The 15,626-nt window shown below is 41.1% G+C and overlaps 1 protein-coding gene across 1 annotated transcript; it reads left to right on the top strand.

Annotated features, from left to right (window-relative positions):
* Nucleotides 1-466: 466 nt before the first annotated feature.
* opn5 (opsin 5) lies at nt 467-14,958 on the top strand. Its single transcript, XM_021612083.3, has 6 exons — nt 467-632; nt 6,003-6,122; nt 12,523-12,693; nt 12,870-13,204; nt 13,415-13,659; nt 13,866-14,958. The coding sequence occupies exons 1-6, from the start codon at nt 500-502 to the stop codon at nt 13,930-13,932; spliced, it is 1,071 nt and encodes a 356-aa protein (XP_021467758.2). The 5' UTR covers nt 467-499; the 3' UTR covers nt 13,933-14,958.
* The last annotated feature ends 668 nt before the right edge of the window (nt 14,959-15,626 follow it).

Genomic DNA, 15,626 nt, shown 5'->3' with positions numbered 1-15,626 from the left:
GCTGGAATGAATTAATGTAATGGAGTCAAACATGTGTTTGATGTGTTTGATACCTTCCATTTATTCCATTTCAGCTATGACAATGAACCGGTCCTCCTTTATCTCCTCCAACCAGCTTCCACTACTGCATATTCTGCGAGGGCTCGCAAATTTGACCAATCACTGCGCTATTTCCACATAAAACAGTCAAACCCATCACTGCAGCATAAAAATAGGCCTCACAATTTCAACCTGTCCCGCACGTTTACCGCATAATGTGGTTCAGTCAAGCCACACGGCAACTAACTTTTACCCTTGTCAGCGCATTTTTGCGACAAATTGCCATGCAAAATGTCAGAATTGCTGTAGAAAAATATCACCTCAAATCTTTGCAAAATCCTGGAGATCTGAAAGTATGTGTCACCAACACAAATGTATTTCTGACTGTTTCAGTGTGGACACATTGTATTCAACAGGTTCATTTTGCTTTGGCTGCCCAGGAAGCGGTTGACACCTAAGCATGGCTCTTACGGGGAATGAGACCTCAGCTCGCCCCGATTATGTCCCCCATTATCTCCTGGAGGGTGATCCATTTGCCTCCAAGCTGTCCAAGGAGGCCGACATCGTGGCTGCCTTCTACATCTGCATCATAGGTAAGTGTCAATAAAGTACATAGAGATACACTGCATAGGGAAGTAGACTCATCAATACACTCCCTCATATCCTCTGCTCCACCATCTCTCTTGAGGCATAGCCTAACCATTCTTCACTGTAAGGAGAAATTCTAATTCGATTACGTTTGCATTCAGTTCTGATTCATCAAGGTTGCCCATTGATGTAAGAAGTATTCAAAATGTATTTGAAAAGGGTTTTGAATAGAAGGTCAATAACTCATCCCATACTGTAAAATATGGTGGTGGATCTTTGATGTTATGAGGCTATTTTGCTTCCACTTAACTTTGTTAAGATCAGTTGCACAATCATGAACTTTACCAAGGACCAGGACATTTCAGCCAAAACCTGGTTGTCTCTGCCAGGAGGCTGAAACTTGGCCGCAAATAGATCTTCCAGCAGGACAATAACCCCAAGCACACATCAAAATCCATAAAAAAAGTATTAATTGACCACAAAATCAACACTTTGCAATGGTCATCTCAGTCTCCGGACTTGAACCCCATTGGAAACCTGTGGTTTGAATTGAGGAGGCCAGTCTATAAACGCAGATGAAGGACATCAAGGATCTGGAGGAATGGTCTAAGATCCCTCCCAAATGTTCTCCAATCTCATAAAACATTTTAGGAAAAGGCTCAGTGTAGTTATCCTCTCAAGGGGAGGGTGCTGGAGCATTTAAAATGGGGGATCCAATCATTTTACACTTATTTTCTATTTGTATTACTTGTTAAACAAATTCTCTTTCTCTGAGCAATAAAATAATATATATTTTCAATCCTTTTGAGCATACAATACAGCTCACTATTGTATTATTTATTTTAGAGTATTTTTTGCTCATCTTTATCAAGGGTGTCAATAATGATGAATCGCACTGTACATCCTACTTTGAAAATGCAGCTCTGCATCGGCATTTTAATGTCGACATGATCTTAACCCCCAGAATAGCTTTAGGGATGAAAAATGTGAATTCAAGCAAATTCCATCTCTTTTGTCCTCATGTTGGGGTTTTCTGCTGTACAGTGCCTTGCAAAAGTATTCATCCCCCTTGGGGTTTTTCCTATTTTGTTGGATTTCAACCTGTAATTTAAAGGGATTTTTATTTGGACATGTAATGGACATGCATAAAATAGTCCAAATTGGTGAAGTGAAATTTAAAAAAAATACTTATTAAAAAAATTATACAAAATAAAAAACGGAAAAGTGGTGCATGCATATGTATTCACCCCCTTTGCTATAAAGCCCCTAAATAAGATCTGGTGCAACCAATGACCTTCAGAAGTGACATAATTAGTTAAATAAAGTCCACCTGTGTGCAATCTAAGTGTCACATGATCTGTCACATGATCTCAGTGTATAGATATATACAACTGTTCTGAAAGGCCCCAGTCTGCAACACCACTAAGCAAGCGGCACCATGAAGACCAAGGAGCTCTTCAAACAGGTCAGGGACAAAGTTGTGGAGAAGAAAAGATCAGGGTTGGGCTATAAACAAATATTAGAAACTTTGAACATCACACAGAGCTCCATTGAATTCAATATTTAAAAGATGTAAAGAATATGGCACCACAACAAACCTGCCAAGAGAGGGCTGCCCACCAAAACTCACGGACCAGGCAAGGAGGACATTAATCAGAGAGGCAACAAAGATACCTAAAATATCTCTGAAGGAGCTGCAATGCTCCACAGCGGAGATTGGAGTATCTGTCAATAGGATCACTTTAAGCTGTACACTCCACAGAGCTGGGCTTTACGGAAGAGTGTCCAGAAAAAAATAAGCAAACACTTTTGGTGTTCTTTTGGTGTTCCCCAAAACGCATGTGGGAGACTCCCCAAACATATTGAAGAAGGTACTCTGGTCAGATGAGACAGAAATGTAGCTTTTTGGCTCTCAAGGAAAACGCTATGTCTGGTGCAAACCCAACACCTCTTATCACCTCGAACACCATCCCCATAGTGAAGCATGGTGGTGGCAGCATCATGCTGTGGGGATGTTTTTCAGTGGCAGGGACTTGGAAACTGGTCAGAATTGAAGAAATGATGGATGGCGCTAAATACAGGGAAATTCTTGAGGGAAACCTGTTTCAGTCTTCCAGAGATTTGAGACTGGGATGGAGGTTCACCTTCCAACAGAACAATGACCCTAAGCATACTGCTAAAGGGGAAACATTTAAATGTCTTGGAATGGCCTAGTCAAACCCAGACATCAATTCAATTGAGAATCTGTGGTATGACTTAAAGATTGCTGTACACCAGCGGAACCCATCCAACTTGAAGGAGCTGGAGCAGTTTTGCCTTGAAGAATGGGCAAAAATCCCAGTGGCTAGATGTGCCAAGCTTAAAAAGACATACCCAAAGAGACTTGCAGCTGTAATTACTTCAAAATGTGTCTCCCAAAATGGGGGTGAATAGTTATGCACGCTCAAGTTTTCAGTTTTTTTGTATTTTTTCTTGTTTCACAATAAAACATATTTTGCATCTTCAAAATGGTAGGCATGTTGTGTAAATCAAATGATACAACCCCCCCCAAAATCCATTTTAATTCCAGGTTGTAAGGCAACAAAATATGAAAAAATGCCAAGGGGGTGAATACTTTTGCAAGCCGTTGTGTATCCATGACTGAACTGTGCATTTACAGTGACTCAAATCAAGTGAGTGGATAAACACAAGAATATATTGATTTATAGAAATATACAGTTATGCAATCTCTGTCCCTGTGCTATGCTCACCTTCGTACAGTAGTACAACATTGGGGTAACTCAGGATTTATTTTCCGGTTTGTCAGATTATCTGTTTCTCTACTTGAGGCTGTGTACCTGTCACTAATATTTTCTTGTTATTTAATCTCGCCACAACTGTGTGTGTTCAGATTGTTTTTCATAGCAACTCAGTATTTTCTATTTTACACTGTGCTGAGCCATTTGCAAGCCATGTAATGCCCTGTTTAGTCTAACTAACGTCCTGACCCAACAAACCAATGGTGGTGAAGATGTCTCATGCATTTTGATGCGGCTATTCAGTGAGATATATGGATACTGTGGTGTCTGTCTATTAATTGATTCATGTCCTTTTTGAGAGGACACACTCTATAGGTTACCAAATTAATTTAGTATTAACTCGATCCATTCACTGTGTGTTTGTTGTGTTTTCAGAATGTATAAACATGTTTTGCCTGTTTGGTTTAGCTTAAATCTGTTTTTTGAGAGACTTTCAAACTCTGCTTGAATTCCTCTGTTGAGATCCTAACGGTCTATCTACGGTATGCTGGTAATTTAACAAAGTGACTGGAATTCTTGGTAATTTGGGTAATTAACAGAAAATCTATGGCAATCTTTGTCAATTTTGGTAATTTATTCTTGAATAAGTGTAAAAAAATATATATGAATACATAGTATTAATGTATTATATCTGTGCTCATATTGTCCATGGGTTTCCAGTAGAGACCATTTGGTTCAAGAGAAAATAGCCTAATTAATGAAAAAAGCATCTACGTATACAAGAATGGCATTGTTTTCAATTAACTCTGCAAATCTTCCAACTATTCACTTTTTTTTCACAACTGCAACCAGTTTGATGCCGAAACATTGACAACAAATACATATTAACATTGTAAAATAAATAAAACATGGTAAAAAATATATATAGAGGATATTTGATGCTGAGACAAATGGTATTCACTAAGATGATGGTTTATGTTTTACATCTTTGTCATTCTATTTGTTTCTTCATCTTATTCAGTTATTGTATATATTTGACATGTGACAAGGCCACACATAGGGCCAGAGATACTCAAAGTACTCAAAAGTGCCACTAAATGTTTTGTCATATATTACATAAAGTTACATAAATATGACTCCCTTTTTGAACCCTAACTGTGCATCAGGTTTGTGGCGATGGGAAAAGAGAGAGAGGCAGGCAGCAGTGAACGGGGACATCCAAGTATCTTCTACAGAGAGAAAGGAAATGTTTTGACATCAAAGTGATGAGGTTTACAAGGACGTTCAGGGCGTACAGTAAATGACATATAAGATCAGGTCTGCTTGGAATTTCCTGCTGACCTCCCAGTCCCACGAAACAAGTTCAGGACATTCAAATGATCATGAGCCAAATACAACATGAGCCAAATACAATCTCACCTTACCGTGAAATGCTTACATACAAGCCCTTAACCAACAATGCAGTTTTAAGAAAATAGAGTTAAGAAAATATTTACTGAATTTAAAATATGTATACTAAAAAAAGTAACACAATAATGTTTCTTCATGCCCCATATACATAACTAGGCAAGTCAGTTAAAAACAAATTCATATTTACCCTGTTGACTTACCAAGGAACAGTGTGTTAACTGTGTTGTTCAGGGGCAGAACAACAGATTTTTATGTTGTCACCGCTGGGCCCAACACTCTAACCACTAGGCTACCTACCACCCTAAAATATATACATACATCTACATATCCTGTAGATGTATACATATACACATACATCTATTTGAAATGGAATAAGAATTGGATTTTACTCCAAGATGTTCAGTCCAGATGATATGCCCACCTTCATCACTGAAAAAACGAACAAACTGGAACCTCATTTGATATTTTTTTCTAATCTGTTTATCATATGATAGAAGTCAAATGAAAGAGATATTTCATTTATCTTTTCTTTGAATTTCTCTCAATAAATTGCTTTGTGTGTGAAACAGGGTCATTCAGCTGATGCAGTCCAGAGTGAATGGGAGAATGAGACACATTCACCAGAGAATGAGCACTAGAGATTCTGCCCTTCATACCGTATCCACTCATATCACCTAGAATAGAGCAGAGGATACGGCCTGTCTACCACTGATTCCAGTCCAGTAAGGGGACAGGGACCATGGAGGAAGGTTAAGCTGTTATCAACAACGAAGCAACAACGACGAAGAGCATCAATAGGAATACAAATAAGTTGTCATGTGTAATCGGAGTCCATTCAATGTGTTGTCACATGTAATTAGCACAACTTGTGTCACACACATAGTGGGTGTGTAGACATGAGTCAAAGCAGAGGTCATAGAGATGACAAATGATTTATTCCTTTCTTTTGTGCATGGATATCAATTACTTAAAAGCATATTGATAATTTCAGACTGAGGGTGGATCATGCATCATTATCATGTATCAAGGCTCTAGAGATAAACACACACAGGGCAAAATCTCACGTATTAATAGGGATAGTATTACGACATTATAATTAAACCAAGTAAACCTTATAATTAAACCAATTATGCCATAGGCCTAAGTATGTAAATTAACCAACTTGTAGGTCAGGTTGCATTTTTACAACTTGTCATGTATTCCTCTTGTCCTCTGTTTTCTCTGCAGGGATCCTGTCTGCCACAGGAAATGGCTATGTTATATACATGACCATCAAACGCAAGACAAAGCTAAGGCCACCTGAGCTCATGACAGTTAACTTAGCCATCTTTGACTTTGGCATATCAGGTAAACCATTCCGCAGGCTTTTCATAAAGTATGTCCATTTACAGTGAGTCTCTGCACAGAACGTTGTCCGGTGGATTAGTCCCGTGTATTCTGTGTATTTAAATTCAGAACAGCATGTATATGAGCAATGTTAGCGCGGCATTAACATTCTCGGCTGTACATCCTGACACATGGGAATGGTTGTCATGGATGGAAGAAGATGAAGTGGTGGAATATAATGACAACAAAGAAAGAGAAATTAGGGAGAGAGAACCACAGAGTTGTTTTAAAATCATAGACATCATACAACTGACATCATTGTTTGAAGTCTCATCATCTGATCCCAGGTCTGTGGGTGGATGTCAAAAACCTCCACACCTAATATCCCAGTCTCTCTCTGTCTGAATCACCATTGTTGAACTGTATTACATTGATATTTCATTGTTGGGTGTGGAGTGCCTAATTACACTCCTGTCTCTCTTTGAGAACTATTGATGCATGTTCCATCAATTCCTTGAAAATTAATATTAACGTAACAGGCCAATATTTCTCTCAATCATTTACCTTTTTAGGCATGTTTGATAACTCAATACTAGAGAATTCTAAATTGTGGCTAAACCTGAAATTGGTCCTTTATCGCCACCCTATGGATATTAGAGGAACGGCATCACGTTAACGCCAAAGTTACTCCACATGGCCTGTTGATCACAACACATCGATAGACTAGGCCTTTGATGTACAAGAGATTTAGTTCCATTGCAAACAGTCATCTTAGTTAAGAAATTTAGTTTCAAAAATAACATTTATTGTGAATATTTTAGCACCTCAATAAGTCATAGCTGTGACCCAGCCAGAAGCAGAATTCACAACAGTGTGTCGCTCTGTCTCAGAACAAGTTCTGGCCAGCTCTCTGTGCCTCATACAACCACAGGATTCTCACTTGTTTATCTGTGTCTGGGCCAACTACGTTCCTCTGTATGAGACGTTCGTATTGCTCTCTAGGATTAGAACCATTGTCCACAGAAGACAACAGGCATAATCTATTTGTGTCTGCCAGATTTGCATCTTGGGAATATCAGAGGTCCAGAATGTTCCAGAATGACCTAGAATGGCCCAGAAGGTCCAGAATGGTTGAAAGTCCATTTTGTTTGGTAGTCGTTTTAACCTGATACTGTAGAAATCATGAACTGAGACAAAGAGTCTATTGCTAACTATGAGAGTTGGTAGAGAGTACAGCTTTACTTGCTGGACCTCTGTGGCGTCAGACAGGTGCAGTGAGGATGTCTCTTCACACAATGATGGGAACGATATAGGGCACTGGGAAACACTATTTATGATCAGCTCTTCTGTCACATGCTTTGCCTCAGGATTGTTAATATACTGTATCTGTTTCAAGCAGACCACCATAATCCCTGTGCCCAAGAACACTAAGGCAACCTGCCCAAATGACTACAGACCCATAGCACATGTCCGTAGCCATGAAGTGCTTTGAAAGGCTGGTAATGGCTCACATTAACACCATTATCCCAGAAACCCTGGACCCACTCCAATTTGCATATAGCCCAAACAGATCCACAAATGATGCAATCTATATTGCACTCCACACTGCCCTTTCCCACCTGGACAAAAGGAACACCTACATGAGAATGCAATTAATTGACTACAGCTCAGGGTTCAACACCATAGTACCCTCAAAGCTCATCACTAAGCTAAGGATCCTGGGACTAAACTCCTCTCTCCTGGACTTCCTAACGGGCCACCCCCAGGTGGTGAGGGTAGGTAGCAACACATCCGCCATGCTGATCCTCAACACTGGAGCCCCTCAGGGGTGCGTGCTCAGTCCCCTCCTGTACTCTCTGTTCACCCACAACTGCGTGGCCAGACACAACTCCAACACCATCATTAAGTTTGCCGATGACACAACTGATCACCGACAACGACGAGACAGCCTATAGGGAAGAGGTCAGAGACCTGGCCAGGTGGTGCCAGAATAACAACCTATGCCTCAACGTAATCAAGACAATGCAGATGGTTGTGGACTACAGGAAAAGGAGGACCAAACACGCCCCATTCTCATCGACGAGGCTGTAGTGGAGCAGGTGGAGAGCTTCAAGTTCCTTGGTGTCCACATCACCAACAAACTAGAATGGTCCAAACACACCAAGACAGTCGTGAAGAGGGCACGACAAAGCCTATTACCCCTCAGGATACTAAAGATTTGTCATGGGTCCTCAGATCCTCAAAAGGTTCTACAGCTGCAACATCGAGAGCATCCTGACTGACTGACATGACTGGTTGCATCATTGCCTGGTACGGCAACTGCTCAGCCTCCGACTGAATGGCACTACAGAGGGTAGTGTGTACAGCCCAGTACATCACTGGGGCTAAGCTGTCTGCCATCCAGGACCTCAACACCAGGCGGTGTCAGAGGAAGGCCCTAAACATTTCCAAAGACCCCAGCCACCCCAGTCATAGGCTGTTCCCTTTACTACTGCATGACAAGCAATACTGGAGCGCCAAGTCTAGGACCAAAAGGCTTCTCAACAGCTTTTACCCCTAAGCCATAATACTCCTGAACAGGTAATCAAATGGCTACCTGGACTATTGGCATTGTCCCACCTCCCAACCCCTCTTTGACGTTGCTGCTACTCTCTGTTTATCATATATGTATAGTCACTTTTAACAATACATTCATGTACATACTACCTCAATTAGCCCGACTAATCGGTGCAACCGCACATTGGCTACCCGGACTATCTACATTGTGTCCTGTCACCCACCACCAGCTAGCTCCTCTTTTACACTACTGCCATTCTCTGTTTATCATATATGCATAGTTACTTTAACCATACCTACACTTACATACAGTTGAAGTCGGAAGTTTACGTACACTTAGGTTGGAGTCATTAAAACTTGTTTTTCAACAACTCCACAAATTTCTTGTTAACAATCCTTTGTTTTGGCCAGTCGGTTAGAACATCTACTTTGTGCATGACACAAGTCATTTTCCCAACAATTGTTTACAGATAGATTATTTCACTCATAATTCACTGTATCACAATTCCATTGGGTCAGAAGTTTGCATACACTAAGTTGACTGTGCCTTTAAACAGCTTGGAAAATTTCAAAAAAGGATGTCATGGCTTTAGAAGCTTCTGATAGGCTAATTGACATCATTTGAGACAATTGGAGGTGTACCTGTGGATGTACTTCAAGGCCTACCTTCAAACTCAGTGCCTCTTTGCTTGACATCATGGTAAAATCAAAAAATGGTAGACCTCCACAAGTCTGGTTCATCCTTGGAAACAATTTCCAAACGCCCGAAGGTACCACGTTCATCTGTACAAACAATAGTACGCAAATATTAACTCCATGGGACCACACAGCCGCCATACCGCTCAGAAAGGAGATTCGTTCTGTCTCCTAGAGATGAATGTACTTTGGTGCGAAAAGTGCCAATCAATCCCAAAACAACAGCAAAAGGACCTTGTGAAGATGCTGTAGGAAACAGGTACAAAAGTGTCTATATCCACAGCAAAACGAGTCCTATATCAACATAACCTGAAAGGCCGCTCAGCAAGGAAGAAGCCACTGCTCCAAAACCGCCATAAAAAAAGGCCAGACTATGGTTTGCAACTGAACATACTTACTTACATACGTACTTTTGGAGAAATGTCCTCTAGTCTGATGAAACAAAAATGGAACTGTTTGGCCATAATGACCATCGTTATGTTTGGAAGAGAAAGGGGAGGCTTGCAAGCCAAAAAACACCATCCCAACCGTGAAGCACGGGGGTGGCAGCATCATGTTGTGGGGGTGCTTTGCTGCAGGAAGGACTGGTGCACTTCACAAAATAGATGGCATCTTGCGGATGGAAAATTATGTGGATATATTGAAGCAACATCTCAAGACATCAGTCAGGAAGTTGAAGCTTGGTCGCAAATGGGTCTTCCAAATGGACAGTGACCCCAAGCATACTTCCAAAGTTGTGGCAAAATGGCTTAAGGACAACAAAGTCAAGGTATTGGAGTGGCCATCACAAAGCCCTGACCTCAATCGCATAGAAAATTTGTGGGCAGAACTGAAAAAGCTTGTGCGAGCAAGAAGGCCTACAAACTTGATTCAGTTACACCAGCTCTGTCAGGAGAAATGGGCCAAAAGGCTACCCGTTTGACCCAAGTTAAGCAATTTAAAGGCAATGCTATCAAATACTAATTGAGTGTATGTAAACTTCTGACCCACTGGGAATGTGATGAAAGAAATAAAAGCTGAAATATATATTTCTCTCTACTATTATTCTGATATTTCACATTCTTAAAATAAAGTGGTGATCCTAACTGACTTAAGACAGGGAAATTTTACTATGATTAAATGTCAGGAACTGTGAAAAACTGAGTTTAAATGTATTTGGCTAAGGTGTATGTAAACTTACGACTTCAACCGTACTACAACAATTTGCCCGACTAACCGGTGCCTGTATACAGCCTCGCTACTTTTATAGCCTCGCTACTGTATATAGCCTCGCTACTGTTATTTTTCACTCTTTTTACTGTTGTTTTTATTTTTTTACTTATCTATTGTTCACCTAATACCTATTTTTTACTTAAAAGTTGCACTGTTGCTTAGGGCCTGTAAGTAAACATTTCACTGTTGTATTCGGCACACGTGACAAATAACCTCTGATTTGATTTGATCATTGACGGATCTGAAAAAAACAGCACTTGTTTTCTGTGAAGTGGATGAAGACGATGGTTTTCATTGTGATTCTCATACATTCTCATGACTACTACATTACTGTACATGCCTACTATACAGTACCAGTCAAAGTTTGGACGCACCTGCTCATTCAAAGGGTATTTCTTTATTCTGTTTCCTACATTGTAGAATAATACTGAAGACATTAAAGCTGAAATAACACATGGAGTCATGTAGTAACCAAAAAAGTGTTAAACAAAACTAAAATATATTTAAAATGTGATATTCTTCAAAGTAGCCACTCGTTGCCTTGATGACAGCTTTGCACACTCTTGGCATTCTCTCAACCAGCTTCATCAGGTAGTCACTTGGAATGCATTTCAATTAGCAGGTTTGCCTTGTTAAATGTTAATTTGTGGAATTTTTTCCTTCTTCATGCATTTGAGCCAATCAGTTGTGTTGTGACATGGTAGGGGTGGTATACAGAAGATAGCCCTATTTGGTAAAATACCATATTATGGCAAGAACAGCTCAAATAAGCAAAAAGAAATGGCAGTCCATCATTACTTTACGACATAAAAGTCAGTCAATCCCGAAAATGTCAAGAATTTTGAAAGTTTCTTCAAGTGCAGTCGCAAAAACCATCAAGTGCTATGATGAGACTGGCTCTCACGAGGACCACCACAGGAAAGGAAGACCCAGAGTTGCAGAAGATAAGTTAATTGGAGTTACCAGCCTCAGAAATTGCAGCCCAAATAAATGCTTCACAGAGTTCAAGTAACTGACACATCTCAACATCAACTGTTCAGAAAAGACTGGGTGAATCAGGCCTTCATGGTCGAATTTCTGCAAAGAAACCACTAGTAAAGGACACCAATAAGAAGAAGAGACTTGCTTGGGCCAAGAAACAAGAGCAATGGACATTAGACTGGTGGAAATCTGTCCTTTGGTCTGATGAATCCAAATGTGAGATTTTGGGTTCCAACAGCCGTGTCTTTGTGAGACGCAGAGTAGTTGAACGATGATCTCTGCATGTGTGGTTCACACCGTGAAGCATCGAGGAGTGCTTTGCTGGTGACACTGTCTGTGATTTATTTAGAGTTCAAGGCACACTTCACCAGCATGGCTACCACAGCATTCTGCAGTGATACGCCATTCCATCTGGTTTGCGCTTAGTGGGAGTACAATTTGTTTTTCAATAGAACAATGACCCAAGACACACCGTGTAAGGGCTATTTGACCAAGAAGGAGATGGAGTGCTGCATCAGATGACCTGGCCTCCACAATCACTCGACCTCAACCCATTTGAGATGGTTTGGGATGAGTTGGACCGCAGATTGAATGAAAAGCAGCCAACAAGTGCTCAGCATATGTGGAAACCCCCTCAAGACTGTTGGAAAAGCATTCCAGGTTAAGCTGGTTGAGATAATGCCAGGAGTGTGCAAAGCTGCCATCAAGGCAAAGGGTGGCTACTTTGAAGAATCTTAAACATAAAATATATTTTGATTTGTTTAACACTTTTTTGGTTACTACATGATTCCATAAGTGTTATTTCATCGCTTTGATGTCTCACTATTATTCTACAATGAAGAAAATAGTAAAAATAAAGAAAAACCCTTAAATGAATAGGTGTGTTCAAACTTTTGACTGGTACTGTACATTCCCATGTCTTTATAGCACACAGTGATCATCTGAGGTGGTAACGTCTCTGTGTTTCCTTTTGAAGTCACAGGGAAACCGTTCTTTGTGGCGTCCAGTTTCTCCCACCGCTGGCTGTTTGGTTGGGAGGGCTGTCGTTTCTATGGTTGGGCTGGCTTCTTCTTCGGTGTTGGCAGCCTCATCACCATGACCGTAGTTAGCCTAGACCGATACCTCAAGATCTGTCATCTCAGATACGGTACAGTGGGCTATGCTCTCAGTTTGTGTTAGATTTACAGTAACACAAGACCTTTATTAGAATGAATAATTAGCACTTTTGAGTGATCTGTGATATCTGAACAGTTTGAATAAACACTTTATTGTGATAATGAACCAATAAATGATCAATCCCTCTGCCCAAAATTCTGCCCACAGGTACTTGGCTGATGAGGCACCATGCCTTCCTGTGTCTGGTGTTTGTCTGGCTCTACGCAGGCTTCTGGGCCACCATGCCCCTGGTGGGCTGGGGCAGCTACGCACCAGAGCCATTTGGCACCTCCTGTACCCTGGACTGGTGGCTGGCCCAGACCTCCGTGGCGGGCCAGAGCTTCGTCATGGCCATCCTCTTCTTCTGCCTTATCTTCCCCACCGGCATCATCGTCTTCTCCTATGTTATGATAATCTTCAAGGTCAACTCCTCAGCTAAAGAGATCTCCCACTTTGACACCAGGAACAAGAACAGCCATAGCCTGGAGATGAAACTGACCAAGGTGTGTGTGTGTGTGTGTTTGTGTGTGTGTGTGTGTGTGTGTGTGTGTGTGTGTGTGTGTGTGTGTGTGTGTGTGTGTGTGTGTGTGTGTGTGTGTGTGTGTGTGTGTGTGTGTGTGTGTGTGTATATATATATACACGGAACCTTACCTCAGAGATGCTTTTACTATTGTGGAACAGACCTGTGATGTGGTTCTACTTGTGTCCTCTAGGTGGCGATGTTGATCTGTGCTGGTTTCTTGATAGCGTGGATCCCGTATGCAGTGGTCTCAGTGGTGTCTGCGTTTGGCGAGCCCGACTCAGTGCCTATCTCTGTCTCTGTGATCCCCACTCTGCTGGCTAAGTCCTCTGCCATGTACAACCCCATCATCTACCAAGTTATTAACCTGAAACGCTCCTGTGCAAAATCCTCCTGTTTCCAAGTCCTGAAGAAGTGTAGACATTTTAAAAAGTCAAGGTATTATTACTTTCTCTTCTACTTTCTATTCCTCTGAACAGATTGTAGATCAACAGTTAAAACGGTGTAGTTTACGTTTATTTTGTTTCACTGGTTACTAGTTTGAGGTTAAACTGCATAGTTTCACATTTATCTTGTTTAACAGGTTACTTGATCAAGAGTTAAAACTGCATAGTTTAACTTTTCTCTCGTTGTATCTCCCATAGGATTTACACCATTTCTGGCTCACTTAAAGACAGACCATCCGTAAAAGAGTCTCACAGTGAAATGTGAGAAAAGGACAGTGACTCTCTTCTGTGAAATGACTCTTAGTTTTTTCCCCTCACCAGTCCAATCACAATCCTGCTATCAACTGCTAAGACATGGACCACCGCTCACCACCCAGACCTACGCATCCCAGCCTTGCGGTATCTATGTTCCTGCTCCAAACAGCTCTCTGTACCCTCCTACTTCATGTCCCTCTCTGTGTTTACAGCTCAAGGCTGGCGCCAAAATGTTTTTTTTTTACACTCTGTACAGATTATTTTGTATTGTGTACTCGTGCACCTGTGACTTGCATAGTTTGAAGACATTTAAACCTTTATGTGCACCTGTAAGATCTAAAGCGCTGTTCAGAAAGAGGTATGATATACTCTAAAGAGAGCTGGAGGGACTGTGGTGTTGGCGTTTAGCGTTGTCCCCGGCTTCAGGCAGGTCTGACTGTAGCAGCACTTTTCATCAACGATCAAAGTCATCATAGGATTCTTACTGTCCCTCTATGCATGTTCACAGATGCCGTTGACGTCACGAAACGAAATACCATTTTAGATCATACACAAACTGCACGGTCCACTGCTCCGTAGCAGCCAGTGGATGAAGTGGTTGGACCAAATAATGAAGGAAAACATCACAGCAAAGTCTGTTAAAGTAGTGGCTATGTCTTACAGCACTGTGTTCCTGTCACTGTTAACCATTCTGTATGCACTGATGTCAGTCTTAGTTGAGATCAATGTTGGTAGTAAAGGTTTAACCCATTCAAAGTGAAGTATATTCACACACAAGTAGTCAGAAATCCTTCACTAACAACAGTTACCAAAAATGTACACACAGCACCTTAGCTGGAGTCCTTCATGGGGAAATTGCCACGTCCGTTTGCGATATTAAAACAACAAAGAAGTTACTGCAAACCTTAAACACTGTTTCTTTATTCTCTCAGACGTCATTGCGAATGCAATAGAACAGCAAAACATGTACTGCAATTGTTTTTACCACGTTGGCCGACGCTCCTAACTCCCACTTTGTCAACAAAACAAAAACAAATATACCTAAGAGATGCAATGAACAGGATCAGTTGGATAGCAACCCAAGGAAATGACGTTGAACCAACATGGAATAGACATTGAATTGACGTCTGTGACCAGTAGGAAAACAAGCAGTCTAGCATGTTGGAACTATTTCACATTGTCTAATGCAGACGAACCAAGTCCACTTGATCAATAGTTATTGCTCTAGTATCCTATGGTGCCACTGGTGCCAATGACATCTATAGTCCCTCCAACTGGCCTGGTGCAGCCATTTAAAGTTGCAGTGACTTTATATAGAGCCCCACACTGGAGGTGCCATAATACCCATAAAACCTACAGGGAAATGGTTTCAATCGTTTTCCCACCATTCACTACACAAAACACAGCCCTTATTTGAAGTGTTTCTAAAACCCCCTATTGGAAATGGTGGAAAAATGTTTGGAACCATTTCCCTGTTTGACCGCTAGGTTTTATGCGTATTATGACTTATACGGTGGTACTCCATTCACAAAGCTTCTAAGAACACATACATAATGTTTACATATAAAATTGTATGGCCCCATGTTCATCGGTTCAGTTCCTATAGCCTCTAGTGGTGTAGCGTGGCTGACTTTGAATGCAGAAAGTAATCATTCTCAAATTCATTACAGGTTAATTCATTGAGTGCATATGCCAAATCTGGAG

The sequence above is a fragment of the Oncorhynchus mykiss genome, chromosome 8, assembly GCF_057628025.1.
Source record: "Oncorhynchus mykiss isolate SJ-2025 chromosome 8, ASM5762802v1, whole genome shotgun sequence".
NCBI classification, from domain to species: domain Eukaryota; kingdom Metazoa; phylum Chordata; class Actinopteri; order Salmoniformes; family Salmonidae; genus Oncorhynchus; species Oncorhynchus mykiss.
Note: the sequence above shows the minus strand (reverse complement) of the source record. Positions and strands in the feature narration are given on the sequence as shown.

Excerpts from the sequence above, each read along its gene's own strand:
- opn5 (XM_021612083.3), top strand. The coding sequence starts at position 500 with ATGGCTCTTACGGGGAATGAGACCTCAGCTCGCCCCGATTATGTCCCC. Across the intron at positions 12,694-12,869 it reads GATCTGTCATCTCAGATACG|GTACTTGGCTGATGAGGCAC; the intron begins GTACAGTGGGCT and ends TTCTGCCCACAG. Across the intron at positions 13,660-13,865 it reads AGACATTTTAAAAAGTCAAG|GATTTACACCATTTCTGGCT; the intron begins GTATTATTACTT and ends TATCTCCCATAG.